Below are 15274 nucleotides of genomic sequence, written 5' to 3' on the forward strand. Positions count from 1 at the left end.
TATTTTATAATTGATTAGGGTTAGATTACCTGCTCATTCCCATGAAAAACTAAGCACAGGAAGAAGATGGACAAATTATTGTATTCTATTCACTTATATTATTTATTAATCCATAAAATACTAGGCATCTCAAAATGTTCTGGCCATGCAGACTCAAGCCAACCATTTGTCAACTTAGAAAACACAAGACAAAAGCAATTATTTAAAAATGGTATCCTCTGATACTATTATTGACACAATGACAGGTAGGTAGCAAGAAATAAGGAAAGGATAGCTGCACTCTGTGAGTACAATAAACAGCTTTATCTATTTATTGATTTATATTCGGTTTATGTCTACAAAACATATAATATAAAATACAATCATAGTTATAGATATAAATCAAACCCTCTCTTAGGCCCTGTAAAATACAAATCTGATAAATACAGAACATTATCATTACTGTAAACCCATAGAAAATGGCTGTCAAAACAAAGGTATTAAAAATCATGGTACATCATTTATTTTGCTGCCAGACTATTCTTTAATAATGTTTGTGTTTGCCAATGGAAATGCTCCACCCCATATAAAAAAAATCTAACTTTGGAAACTGTAGATTCACACCAGACATTCTATATATATTTTAAATTACAATGGAATAATAAAAATGTAAAAAGGATCAATCCAACACGTCAGAGAGAGGAACTAACTTCTGGGAGCTTCTGGTAAAAAAGTTGTGGGTTGATGTCCCACCAGGCACAGCAATTGCATGAGTGTGCAACAAAATACATAAAATATGATTATCACAACTCAGAGATCTCCCTGGAACAAAACTGTATTTCCTACAATTCCCATTGTGCAACACATGTTCAAGAAGCTCCCGATGGAAATAGGACAAAACAGAAAGATAATTAATCACCTCACTCATGATTGTGTACATTCATAATGCACATTTGGTTCCAATATTGCACAACTGTAAACACTTCAATATACCTTGTGTACTTGATTTCGGCTCAACTTGAGATTGATTAAAAAAAAAAGGCATTTCATGTTTCTTTGGATGTTCGATTGTTGTCAGAGAATTTCATAGATTGTTCCGCGAGGCCTCAATGGCACTGGCAGGTCCTCAGCAGTGTATTGGTCCGACTTCACATTTCTCTCTAGTTTCTTAATAAAAGGAACTGCACCATATAAACCTCCTTCCATCTGTCACATTCACTCGCTCATTCACACCTTCCTACACACACACACACTAGTTCCCCCCAATCCACACGCAATCACATACACGCACACACACACATACTAAATGCTCAAATGTACGATTGCACTGTTAATCTATGAGCCTCCTGTCTCCTCTCTGTGAACCGTATTCACTGCACAGTCACAGACTTGGCCAAGTTCCTGGGACAGTCAACCTGCAAAGAGAAAAGGCAGATTGTTATTGCCAGTGATCAATATGTGATCAGTGACTGTGGCTGTACTCTAAATGTTGTATAATGAAAACAATAACTCTTTGGCAGAAAAGGTTTTAGAAAGTGCGGCACAGTACTGCAGTCTGAGACATGACCGGCATTTACATAAAATTCCTTTGAAATGCTGAAATTATACTTTGTTTTTATAATTAATTAAAAAAACAGACATATTCATTTGTGTTACGCTACCCAGTCATATATCAGATAGACTCATGTTATAACCACATCATTTATTTAAGGTTCAGACATACTATGGTAGTAAAACTAATGCAACACTATCAGTATATGCAAACAATGACATGTATTTATATAAAAAACTATTGATTGCAAATTGGCAAAATTGTGGTTAATGTGTGCAAAATGTATTTAGCTACAATGATCGTAGAATAATATTGATTTTTTTATATAACATATCCGTGTCTACATCATACACTGACATAATGAACTCCGGTGAAGACAGTGGCTCTTAGTGAAATGTACCCAGTGTGGCATTTGTAGTATTTTAACATGATCAGATTTTTTGTCCTGGTAAAATAGCCTAGAAATATAATGTGCTAATATTTCATTGTTTGATCGACCAGAGAAAAAGTCACAAATTCACACGTCTCATTGAATTTTGTGGATACGTTGACAATAGGCATTCAGCCGTTTTATGACTTTTGCAACGTTAGAGCAAAAACACCTAGAATTAGTCAAACTGGTTTACATTGAGAATTTGTGGAGACGGACTGAGTGTTTGACGACTTACGTCAAATCCTCGCAGGACGGCCAAGTGGAAGGACAGGAGCTGCAGGGGGATGACGCAGAGGATGCCCTGCAGACAGTCCACAGTGTGCGGCAGCTCGATCGTCTTGTAGGCATTCTTAGACACCTCAGGGTCGTCTTGGCAACACAGGATGATGGGCCGACCCTGACGACAGCAACATTAACATACGTGAGTCAATGTGACGCTATCACTCGTGATGGATTTGGGTTGTCTGCACCATGAGATCATTCAGTATTCTGCATCCTTATACTTCTTATACTGCCAAAACCTTCATGATAAACAAAACAAGTCTTCTTTCGCTCTCTTAATGTCAAATAAAAAACGTGCTTTTCCAGGACTTACCGATCTGGCAGTGACTTGCTGCAGAGCATTCTGGCACTTGGTGTAGCAGGCGTCTCTCATGATGATCATGATGACCGGCATGTTTTTGTCGATGAGCGCCAGAGGGCCGTGTTTCAGCTCCCCAGCCAGGATGCCTTCCGAGTGCATGTACGTGATCTCCTTGATTTTCTGCATTAGAATTAAAGTAAATGTGAGTGTGTTCACGCTCTGCTTTTTGTTTTAAGCTTTGTGGACTGTCATTTTTTTTCTTTTAAAGGCCACCATGGCATTCTTAACTCACCAGCGCCCCCTCTAGGCAGGTGGCATAGTTGAACCCACGGCCCATGACCAGAAGGGACCTTTCCTCGTACAGCTCGTTGGCGATGGTCTTGATCTTATTATCCAGAGTCAACACTTTCTTTATCAGCTCTAGAAGATTATGAGAAGAATGAGTTCATGTGAAAGTCTTGAAAATTAAGAGTTAGACCCAGTGAAGGTTTTACACAGATAATGCAGATTTCTAATAATTCCATAGATCTCTGTCTATCTGTATGTGGAATACATATCTCGAGAGCCATTGATCTAATTCACACTCGGCCTGTGTTTTGTTAAGGACCTGAGGAGGTATAGTGTTGAATAATACACTTTGAATAAAACATGACCAGCGCTCATGTTTTTAATTTAATTTAATTTAAGTTGTCAGTGATGTAATCGTGTCTTTTTGGAGCACTAACCAGGTAGCACCCTGAGGCCGTCGATGATCTCCAGTCTTCTCTTCTGTAGGGAGAGCCTGTCCTCACTCATCATGAGACCAAACATGATGAGGGCCACAAACTGACTGGTGTAGGCCTGAGTCACACACACAAGAAACACAAACATGAGGTGTGGGACAGGAGGCGTCACAATCTTGCAAGTAAGTCTTGTTTTAAGATATTTAGTTTAACAATGACTTAATGAACATAAAGTAAAATGCAATGTTTTGTTTAAAAACATATCAACTCATTTAAAGTGTAAAAATGTGTCTTGTGTGTGTTTCTTTGATGCCTAGTCTGTGTTAGATGTATGGTATAAACTGTACCTTGGTGCTTGCCACTCCTATCTCAGGCCCAGCATTGATATGGACTCCACAGTCTGTTTCTCTACAAATGGAGCTGCCCACAGTGTTGGTTATACCAACTGTTAGAGCGCCGTGGTCTTTGCAGTAGCACAGCGCCATCAAGGTGTCTGCTGTCTCTCCTGGGCGAGCAGAGGGAAAGAAAAGACATGTTAATGAAGCCACTGTCTGAGAAACAATTCAAAAGAGGATGAACCTGTCCTCAGGTTTCACCCAAAGACCCGACAGTGTGAATCAGATCTTTCTTTAAAGCCACTTTCATGGTCACATTTTTGTTGTCGTACAGAGTGTGAATATTGTGTGTTGCTGTCACCTGACTGGCTGATGAAGAAGCAAACATCATCTCTGAAAACGGGAGTGTTGCGGTCCAGGAAGTCGCTCGCCAGCTCCACCATGACGGGCAGCTCTGTGAGCTCCTCGAGGATCTGTCGGGTCTAAAGTGCAGATACACAAAAATCCTCATCATGCCGCTCTCATTCACCAACATGATCATCATTCTTCAATGTCATTCTCAGCTCTACTTACCCCCACTGCCGCGTGGAAGCTCGTGCCACAGCCGATCATGATTAACCGTCTGCACCGCTTGATTTCTTTCAGATGGTCCTTCAGCCCACCGAGAACCACTGAGGAGACGGAGGGTAGGATATTTACATCAGCTCCACTATACTGTTGATTTAGTGCACGACAATCAACATTCACAAAGCAGCTTCCGCCATGTTATCTTACATGCACTCTGCATTTAACGGGTTGGACATACTTGGGAATGGGCTAAATTAGTCCCTGTTGATGTTGACTGAAGGGATCAAGGAGCTTCCCTCTAAGTAGAAGAAGGCAAGACACCTTATTAGAATTCCACTCACCTTTGTTGGAATCCGAACAAATCCGGCCTCTCATAGTGTTGACCACTGACTCCGGCTGCTCAAAGATCTCCTTCTGCATGAAGGCATCGTAGTTTCCTAAAGAGTGAGGATTATTTGAGAACATGAGATTATCTGCTAAACTGACACTTGCTTAAAAATGAAAAGCAGTATAATGTTTTCATTCAGCCAGCAGAGGGCAAGCAAGCATGGGACTATTGATTTGTAGCACGACTATCATACAGTGTGTTTGCATGTATAATATTTGAGTCTGTGCTATAATCTCTTAAATGCAAACATAAACTGTATGTTTAAATATTCTTTCATACTAAACTGAATGTGCAAAGTTAACATACTAAATAGGAATGAATTGTCCTCCAATATTTCAGAAGCCACGATCGCCTGACCTTTCATGATCTGCTGCAGCTCCATCTGCAGGGTCTGGATGGCCCTCACAGGGTCGTCCCCGGCCTGCCGGTTCAGCCTGTGGATGGACAGTTTCCCCTCAGTCACCGCTGCGATGTCGTTGTCCTCCAGGTACAGCACCTTGTTCGTGTGCTCAATGATGGCGCTGCAAGCGGAGAGGGAAGACAAATGCAAAATGTTTTTTCTCTGAAGTTTTTGGGTATAGATATGGCTGCAATAGGAAAGGAAGAGGGGGGTGATTTTAAGAATGTAAGAACATGGCTCCATATTGCAGTCCCATGGTTTCTCACCTGGCGTCAGAGGCAAAGTAGTACTCCACAGCCCTCACATCCCCCTCTGAGTCGATGGGGTCGGAGCAGTCAGGACGGTTATGGCTGTTCCTTTCCTGGACCACCTCCTTTGGAGGACCTAGGGAGTCAGAGGTCAGAGACTAAGGGTCAGAGGTCGCACAGTGATTTTGAGTGACTAAAGCAATCAAGATGTGCTCATCGCTTGGATTCTTTCTCTTAACTCCGAGATGTAGTCAAGTCCCGGGGGGAGATGGGTTTGACATGCTGGGAAAATCTTATTAAACAAACCTTTTCTGTGGGACATTAGACCCAATCAGAAAGTGTGAACCAGATCATGAATCATTAATGGCCATAAATAAATGTACACAAAGGGCTATATGTTAACAAACGAAGTAAGAGATGTGAAAGAAGCAGTGACTTTGTTGGGTTAGGGTTTCTATCAGCCGTAACAGTGGGACTGGTACTTTTTCAACATGGTGCATGTGTGTTTGTGTGTGTGATTATAGTAAAAATGTGGTTTTGTAAGGACTACTCAGTACACATGGGTCACAGCATCAACATGTTGATGGAAAAGGCAGCTGGTGTGATCTCATCATCAGACGTTCTGTAGTTAACTGCAGTGTACATTTCTAACACAGTGTATTTTTCGGTGTTACCAGTTGGGGGCGTTAAAGTTGAAAAATGTCTAACTGCGCACCTAATGGCCTTTAACAAAATCTGAGATGAACTCTGCCAGATCATTTTACGATATTGTTTTTTGTCCGTCAGATAAACGCATGTCTGCAGATGCATCTACAGGCTTTCATGTTAAATCTTATTTTTTGGACAGTGATCGTTTTTTGTATTACTTGTGGTCTAGTTGAACAAACACAGATTAGTGTTAATTAAATGTTCAGTTAAGTTTTGACATTATATACCTGCTCTCTAAATATCTGCACAGGCCATTGAAAACCCTTTATTAGTCCACCGCTACAGATCCCGCATAGCAACAAATCAACCAGTTCCGCCTTGGACTTTGGACTGGACCCACTAGTGCCATTAAGAGCCATACATTTGAAATAAACTGATAAGACAGGGAAGAGGGTAACAGTAACACACACTGTACAGAGCAGCAACAGGCAGACCGTTGCTGACAGCTATTAACTAATAATGACGACGAATCATTTTTTCCTCTTTCTTCTTCTACTTTCTATTTAGAACAATACAAAATTAACTTTTTAATTGACACCCTGGGCAACAATCACCTGGCTCTAAAGTTGGTGAATAAAGCTTTACTTCACAATAAATAACAGAACCAAATAGAGTCGAGAGAATATTTAATATTTATTTCACTATCAGAACTAAGAACATAATGAACTGTACACCTGTCAGGTTTATTTGAGTCTGAGTGTACAAAATGGAAATCTGTGACTGTTTAAATAGCTTGTTGAACCAAGGTAATAATTGATTGAAGGGTAATTCTAGTTAAATATTTACTTTGTTTAAACTAACTTTACTTTACGTTGACCTTATTAACTCTTAATAAACCTTACTCCTTTGTATCCAAAGCCCGATAGCCTGATCCCTATCATCAATATAAACAAATAAACAACATACAGATCTATAACCCACACTGTTGCAGTGGATGACAAAAGTCCTGTCGTTTACTCATCGTCGATCCCACCGACACCATCCTGTAGCTTTAAATACTCTCAAGAGCAACATATCAGTTGCCGAAAATAGTCCCAGACAAATATTTAATCCTGTCTCAGTGTGTCTGGCTTATTCATTTTTAATTCACAAGAACTTAAACTCTTTGCAGGAATGAACAGGATTTGGACCGAGAGCTTCCGAGGGCCGCGATGTTGCAGAGTTTCTGAACTTAATGGGAGGTAATGAAACAATCCCATTTGGATGTTGGTGTAGCGTTAAAATAAAATTAATTTGCATTTCCTTCATCTTCCAGTTTTATACTTTTATGATGCGTTATCACACAGCTCAGTGTGTCAAAGGGCCCGTTGTTGCGTACATGACCGAGACAGTTGGCGTATCTTTATCTCTCTCAGACACTCTCAGACCCTGTTAGAGGACTATCAGCAGGAACAAGTTTGTTTTTGGCTCCGCTCAGTCAGACCTGTCTCCAGAGCGCAGTGCCAAATAAACATTACTGGGGAAAGAAATGGTCTGGTTTGTTTGTACTTCTTTAACCTAACAAAAGTCCAGGATGCAGCCAGTACGATGGAGTATTAGGGCCACTTAAAGGGGAATAAATGGAGATAAAGTCACAATAAGCCCACTTTATGGCAGCTCGGGGGGCTGTTGTGATAAACATCTTCCTCTTGTGCTATTAAGAGAAAATAGGTCATCTTTTTAAATGTTGGTAGTTTAGGCTTCGAACCATTTGACAGTGGAGGTTCACAAATAATAAAAATAGTTAATCTTTTGTCACTTTAGCACCAATTCCTCATGAAAATCTGGACTTTGAAAAGACCGTGCAAGAATTGGTCTAATGAGAAGAAAGAACCACACCGACGCGGAAGCTGCCTCTCTTGGGGAGGGGACATTTTTTTGGTGACTGCAAACCTGTCATTGGTTCCATTTTCTCAAGAAACAATGAGAATGGTTTAATATTTTGGATCCAGAAGCAGAAGGAGTTTACCTCAGGTGAACACTGGATCTCCTTGCTGCTTATTTATTTATGCTCATCGTTTTATTAAACATATATTTTGGTCTAAAATAGTCTATATTGTTTTTATGTATTTGAAAACAGTAACAGGCCTGAAGTGGAAGGAGAGCAGGATAACCCCTCAAACAGGCACAGTAATGGCAGGCTTTAGACAAGATGGTTCTAGATAAAGGCTGTGTATATATCCGGTGTATACATCTTACACTGGTTCTGTTATCTAAGCTTTGTGTAGATGCTCTTAACGATGTGTGTCTGTGTGTGAGCGTGCACATAGGCAGAGATTTAGGCTGCGTAGTAAGAAAGAAACAGGAACAGAGCTCACCGTTGTTGTACTGGACGGGGATGTCCTCGGTGGACAGCTCGTGCTCACTTCGCACTCCAATGAGCAATGGACTTCCTCTCCTGGCGAGACAAGAAAGACACGGGTCAGAGATGGAAGGAGAGGCAGGGACGGTGTGGGGGAGGCGAGGATTAGGCTTCGTGGACGCACAATAATGTCAAACACACACCGTCATGTGAAAATAGAGCGAGGAGACAACATGACATCCTGTCCCACTGCATCACTCCTCTAATGATCCTCAGCTATCTCCCTCGAGTTTTATAACAGAATTTTTATTGTGCAAAATTATTATTACACAGATTTGTACTCGACAGCCCCCCCCCCCCCCACACACACACACACACAATGCGCCTTTCAATCTTGAATCCTTTATCTACATCCTAGTAGGATTTGCTCACAGTTCCTGGATCAAGTCACTGCTTCCTTATTGATTCTATGTGGGATCCTCCTACTGGCTGTGGAGGTTTGACAGGTGACTGGGAGGGATGAGAGGAGATTTAACCTTTACAGACTCCTCCTGTGACGCGGTGAGAACAGCATAATAATAAAAAAAACAAGCTGTTACGTCAGCAAATCTTCAGAAACACCTAATTTCTTGTCTTGCTGCGTACGGATCACTTCTCGCTCTCCGAGGTGCAGATTTCTCTGGGGCTCAGCTGCATTGACGTAAGAGCGCTGGTTGTTTTAAAGGGTGTGGGGCTTTTAGAAAAGGGAAGGCTCGCAAACAGAAACATGTGTTCACTATCCAATTCACTATTTACCCTAAGGGAGGGAGAGAGAGAGACGGGAAGAAGGGATGAAAGAAGAGAGAGTAAGTAAGACAAAGATCAAGTGTTGGAAAGAGAAGTGAAAGGTCCTTGATGACAAAGGGTGGGAGCTGACAGGCATCATAAACATCATAATTACAAACATTCCTGTATTCCTTCATCCTGGGAAACAAGGCTGACTTCTCACTATGTCAACCACAAAGCTACACCGAGTTAAACTAGCAGCAGCAGCAACACTATCAGCTCTCTGAGTCAAGTCTGTCAAACAGACAATCCACTGTATGCCATGCAGCGAGTGCCAGGGAGCAGCCTTTCCAGCACTGATAGGCGACCTGCGTGAACCAAAAGTTACAGTCCACTTCTCTGTCTTCATGTTGTTGCCCATCTGCCCTCCTCCCTCCACTCCCTCTTGTTCTCCCACTGGCATGCTCCAGCAGCATGCCTTCCCCTAATCCATGACAGCTCACTGAACCACCAAACGTATGAAGCCTGATAAAATGATGAGACGTAATTAACCAGGAGTCTTGCTGTATTTCCCGGACCTGAAAGTGGAAACTCTATATAGTCTCTCCATTAATGAGTCACAGAGAAAGGAGGTGCGGGTCTGGCAGCCCAGAGGCCAGAGGCCCAGGAGGGAGGGAGGGAGGGGAGGAACATGAAATCAACCATGAATCCCTTTGCCTTGAGTCTTATGACGCAGACAGAACCAACACACTTGCAGATGAAAACCAGCACAATTACGCTTTATAGTAAGACCAGCGTAGTGGACGCAGGCTAAGATAAGCCACGATGAGTGAATAAAAGAGTCACAGAATCACATGTGGTGTTGCTTCACAGTGGCAACAACAGGGATGAGTCACATCCAGTGGGTCTTGGACCATCCCAGAGATAATGGAACATTATATTAAGTTAAATGCCTGTGTGTGTTTTTTGTGTGTGTGCGCATGTGTGTGTACTAACCTGGTGGAAACAGCATCTCCAGGGAAATGACGGCTTTTAAACACCAGAGCGAAGGCCCCCTCCTGACACACAGAGAAGCAGAGGAAACACAGAGTTTACATTTACTTGAAGGAGTGAAAATATATGCCAAGGTTAAACGAGGCTGTGAGGGAAGAGGAGGGAAAACAATTCCACAGAAAAAAAAAATACTAAACGTGCAGTGGGCTCCTAGCGAGTGTGTATAACCCTTCACAGAAACATTTTCTGAACACAAGCAAATGTTTCTTTAGGCCCCGAGAGGTTTGGTAGCGGTGGTGGGGATGTGGGGCAGGCGAGTGTTGGGAAATTGTGTGTGTGTGTGGGGGGGGGGGGGGAGATTCAGGCAGGGGGGGTTAAGAGAAATAAGTACTTTATTGTTTAATGTCATCTGTATTTCGAAAGCACGGCCCCCCGGTGCCTTCTATAAGCAGAACTGTTTCTGGGTTTCTGTGTACTTACACCATGTTGACCATAGATCTTACAGTGTGAGGACATCTTGGTTGTTTCTCACTTGTTTAAAGGGACGTTTGAGGGTTGTGTTGGTGTGTGTGTGTGTGTGTGTGTGTGTGTGTGTGTGTGTGTGTGTGTGTGTGTGTGAGTGGTGTCCATTACTCATGTTCTTGGGACGTAAATCTGTTAAAAGCATCCCAGTATGGGGTCTTCCTTATGGGCAACAAAAGCAAGTCCCCTTAATGTAAACCATTACATTTTAAGGGGAAGACAAGTTGTATGGTTAGGTTTTGGTTTGGGTTAACTTAGGTAAATTTTAGGTTAAGGTTAAGGTAATGGTTAGGCTAACTCCCAAATTAATACAAGTTGATGTGATGTCCTCTGGGACACACACACGCACCACGCGTGTGTGTGTCCCAGAGGACATCACATCGACTTGCATTAATTTGTTAAACTGTCTGGTTCCTATTACTCCAGATCCAAAATGGCTACTCTTGCCTTCTCTGTAGTTCTGTGGAGCGAGACCTCCTTCCAGCTGAGAGGTGTGAAACTCTCGAGCATGGGAGCCACACAATGGGGGAAACATGTTGACCTCACCCGGAAAAAAATGTGTTTCTACGAGTGATGATGTCACTCCTGATGCAGTAAGGGTGGTTGCCATGGACGCTGTTTTTGTGATGTGTTTTCTGTGTTTTCAAAGTTTCAAACTGCTGAATGTGAGCAAATTAATGCATGTGTGTGTCCTGGTAACTATGATGCGACGCTTCATGGTTACCAGGATGCTGGTAATAAACAATGTCCGACTCTTAACACAGAGATGAAGCAGAGGAGCCAAGAAAAGTGTGCTGAGCGCCACTCGACACAAAGAAATAAAAGTGAAATAACCAAGAGTATTTACAGAAGAGGAAGATGTAACAACAGCCCCTCCTCCCCCGATCTGCCATAAAGTGGGCTTGTGTGCGTCATTGAATGTGAGAGCAACTCACCAGCTGCGGAATGACTCTCTCAACCAGCGTGGAGAAAGTGACGTTGTCGTTCTCACGGTTGTCGTAAACATATTTGATCAATTTCGGGATCACCTCTGTGTCCGTCTCTGACTCAAACTCGTATCCTTTGGCGATCTGGGAAAAAGGAAAGATAAACAGTTTATATGAAGAAACACACCCTGAGATGAACCATAAATCCATATTTATTTCAGCCTCATTCTGTATATAAAGATGGACGACATGACTGCTCCTCAAAAGTGAAGCCCCGGAATATCTTGATCGCCACTTGGTGGCCGGCTGCAGTATAGGTCATAAATCCTCCTCCATGTTAGCTTTAAGTTATGTTTAGTAATTCTTTCTCAAAGATTATTTTCCTTTATTTTAGGGAGTTCTTAGCACACAGATGTTTGTTCAACTGTTAACTGTTCCTTTAAGTTTGGCTTTAATTTGTTATTTGACGATTAAAAACGAGGTTAAACGTCATGATTGACAGCTGAGACTAACTCAGATGAAGGTAGGAAGTAGAGACACATTGTCCCTCTTTTTACATAGTGTGCGGTTTCAGCTGAAATGGTGACATTATGTTCAGACAACGAAAACTTTGGCCTGGCTAACTACCGACTTCATTTAATGAAATAAATTACCCAGAGACAGACCTTGTAACAAATGCTAAAAATAATAATGTGCTTTTGTCAAACCAGTTTAGTCCACTTCCAAACGCTTTGCATAAGATAGAACAACATACCACACATTCTCACATTGTCTTCCTGACATGCGTAAGTATGACGGACTGCAAAGTAAAATAAAACTGGAATTTCCTGATGATAGCGTGACTTACCAGGTACTCCTTCAGCTCTTTGTAGTTGGTGATGATGCCATTGTGGATGACAACAAACTCTGTTAAAGGCAGTGGAAATAAGAAGATTAGATAAAGGGTCAGAAGGTCCAAAACTATCATAAAGACATAAAGCATCCTCATCACAGTAACCATGTAATAATAGGCTGAAATTGTATATAATATACTAAATACCATAAACAGGTTTTACACTTTGCACTTGGTCATACAAGGATATGTCATTGACACACCCGTGCACCAAATGCATGGCTGACAAGGAAATGGATGTGCAGGACAGAAAGAGGGTGTGTGAACATGTTGACAATGAAGCGATTCCAGGAAATCAGTTCAATTTCAAATGTAATATGACACAGTGTTAACTTGCATGTGAGGTATTTACCATTTTCCTTGTCAGAGCGATGAGGGTGGCAGTTCACGGCACTCGGCTCTCCGTGCGTGGCCCAGCGAGTGTGAGCGATGCCAAAGTGTGTGTACAGCTTGGCCTCCAGGTCCAGTGTGTCTTTTTCTGGAACACACAACACCAAACTTTTTACTGATCATACAACCCTGCAACTACTACCATCAAACGCTATTGTAAAGTCTAATCTTATAATCTAATGATAACTAATCATTGAAACCTACTTTGAGTCTATAGTTCATGTATGTAACAATAATATCGTTAAAAAAAATGAAAGGGTGAAATGTGCATGAACTCACTGTGTAGCTCCTCATCCAGGGCCTTGACCTTTCCAGTCTTCTTGATCAAGCAGATGGTGTGACTGTTGATGTCAGTGCCCGACTTGTCAGGGCCGTCCACAGCAATACCTGCGAACAGACGGAGGGAAGAGTCGTCCAAAGAGTCACACAGAGATACACCAAACACACAACTGTCCCTTTGAAAGTTTTTCTTTTTCTTAATGATGAGAGGTCAAACTGAAATCTTCACCAAGAGACACTGTTTGGGAAGATGAGGGCTGTGTGTTTCCGAGGGGATCAAAGTAATTGAACGCAATAGTACCTGAGGTAATGTGTAAGAAAATTGTTATAACTGTCATCGTGAGTGGTCTGTCTTCACAACTTCAAAGGGCTACTTGACGGTTAATACTTTTTAGTGTCAGGTTGGAATGTGTGTGTTAGTGTGTGTGTGTGTATGTGTGTGCATGTGTGCGTGCGCTCAATGTAAAATATCCAAGGAGGACATTTTATTTCTCCAAACATTACCATTGGCAATGACAGTCCCTGCCACCATTATATCACTCAACAAAAGAATGCTCTATGACAACCATAAACAATGGATGTGTGATTAAAGGTGTGGCTGTACTCTGGAAAGTAGTTTCACCTGTCGTTACAATGTCTCTTCATTTCAGTCAATATTTGATCTGGCCTTCATTCAAATAGCCAATATGGTTCATGCAAACAGAACCAGCTGAATGGAATAGGATGTTCTGAAAGCTATTACTTGTCATAATGACTGATATCGTCAACATGCTTAATCATTTTTCTTCTGTTTGTGGTGAAATAATGCCTGGATTGGATTGTGTTTGAGGACCTGACACACGGATGCTGCCGAGGAGAACTATTAGTGTGTTTGCATGGTTTGTGCGGGTGTGTGGTAATGTGTGTGGCAGCTCTGTGTAGCCGTGTGTCTTACCTGCTGAATCGTACCCTCTGTACTCCAGGCGCTGCAGTCCCTTCACCAGCGTCTCAAATACCTCCCTTCTGGTGCGAGGCACTTGGTAATTCAGGTAGGCAAAGATCCCTTTAATGGCGGCACAGAGAGAGAACTTGACTTGAATCCTCTGACATGGTCAAAGCGGTTCACGCGACTGCAAAGCACACATGAGGCGTATTTGATTTTCGATACGTCTAATTGATTTGTTAAAGGATTAGCAAAGGAACAACATTTAACACAGCCATTAAGTGTTGTTCTTTTTGTTTGATCGATGATGGTGAGAGTTATGGATGCTCAGGGAGATCGACATCTTGCTTGTATATCATCTCCGTGTGGTAATTAACGGGAAGAAGGAGAACACTCAACAGGCAGAAGTTTAATTACATGATTTAAACAAGCTGAAGCATCCTTGCATTATTTAAAACAAGTTGACCCCCACGATCTCCTCTCTGTGTGTGTGCGTGTGTGTGTGTGTGTGTGTGTGTGTGTGTGTGTGTGTGTTTGTGTGGGTGTGTGCGTGTGCAGGAATGTTCCGGGCAGCTCTCCTCCCGCAGGCACAGAGATGACCATTGACGGACGCACATTGCGCGCAGTGTTGGAGCAGCCAGGTAGGGCCCGGCCAGCTGCGGTGGACCCAGCCTCCTCCTCGCAGACAGGATGAAGAGAGGCCGGAGGACTGATGTCGATTCCCCCCCCCTGAGCCGTGAACGTGACAGCTCCTTAAACAGCTCCCTCGACTATTGTGGATGATTGACGTCAAAAGGGGTGTCGAACGCAGGCTAGTGTTGATGCGCGTGTCTTTTTTTTTTTTTTAATTCATAACAGTAACTGGTATGACCTGTATGTCCACCCCCCCCCCCCCTAAAAACACTGACACGTTGCATTTACGCGAAAAACTCTTCAAGAATCCACCCGGATGGAAAAGAAAAGGCACGTAGGCACATTCCCCACTAAGATCATTCTAAGGTCCGGATAAATACGTAAACCTGAGCATGTGATCGGATAACTTTGCTGATCGGTCGCGGTGTCACTGAGATTACACACAGAGCATCGCTATGACGCTATCCCAGCTTCGGACTCAGACAGGAGCGAAGTCTGGTCATTGGTTTCGGGCGTAAAACTCTCAGCTCCCCGCGGCAAGTTGGGAAATAAAGTCCCGGGACGATAAGAGAGCTTACCACACATGGCTCGAGCTCGGGCGAGGATCTGTCAGTAAGGAAGCGGCGCGTCGGTAAGTTCCCCCCGGGTTGCTGGAGAGATGCTGTCTGCTTCTGTGTCTCTGGCGTCGGATCCAGGGCGACTACACGCTCCGGTTCCCTCCCACCGTGCATTTTAATGGGGCTTCCTGGAGAGTCG

The 15274-nt window shown here is 42.7% G+C and overlaps 1 protein-coding gene across 1 annotated transcript; it reads right to left on the bottom strand.

Annotated features, from left to right (window-relative positions):
* Window positions 1-297: 297 nt before the first annotated feature.
* Window positions 298-15248, bottom strand: gfpt2 (glutamine-fructose-6-phosphate transaminase 2). The gene is made up of 19 exons (XM_062393866.1): window positions 15097-15248; window positions 13898-14005; window positions 12964-13071; window positions 12647-12772; window positions 12250-12308; window positions 11412-11546; window positions 9958-10019; window positions 8213-8292; window positions 5226-5343; window positions 4917-5080; window positions 4513-4608; window positions 4178-4275; window positions 3966-4086; window positions 3617-3774; window positions 3273-3387; window positions 2840-2967; window positions 2560-2727; window positions 2200-2361; window positions 298-1394 (listed from the first exon to the last, which is right to left on the bottom strand). Exons 1-19 carry the CDS (start codon window positions 15101-15103, stop codon window positions 1350-1352), a joined length of 2058 nt encoding a protein of 685 aa, XP_062249850.1. The 5' UTR covers window positions 15104-15248; the 3' UTR covers window positions 298-1349.
* Between the last annotated feature and the right edge of the window lie 26 nt (window positions 15249-15274).

The sequence above is a fragment of the Platichthys flesus genome, chromosome 8 (assembly GCF_949316205.1).
Source record: "Platichthys flesus chromosome 8, fPlaFle2.1, whole genome shotgun sequence".
In the NCBI taxonomy this organism is placed as follows: domain Eukaryota; kingdom Metazoa; phylum Chordata; class Actinopteri; order Pleuronectiformes; family Pleuronectidae; genus Platichthys; species Platichthys flesus.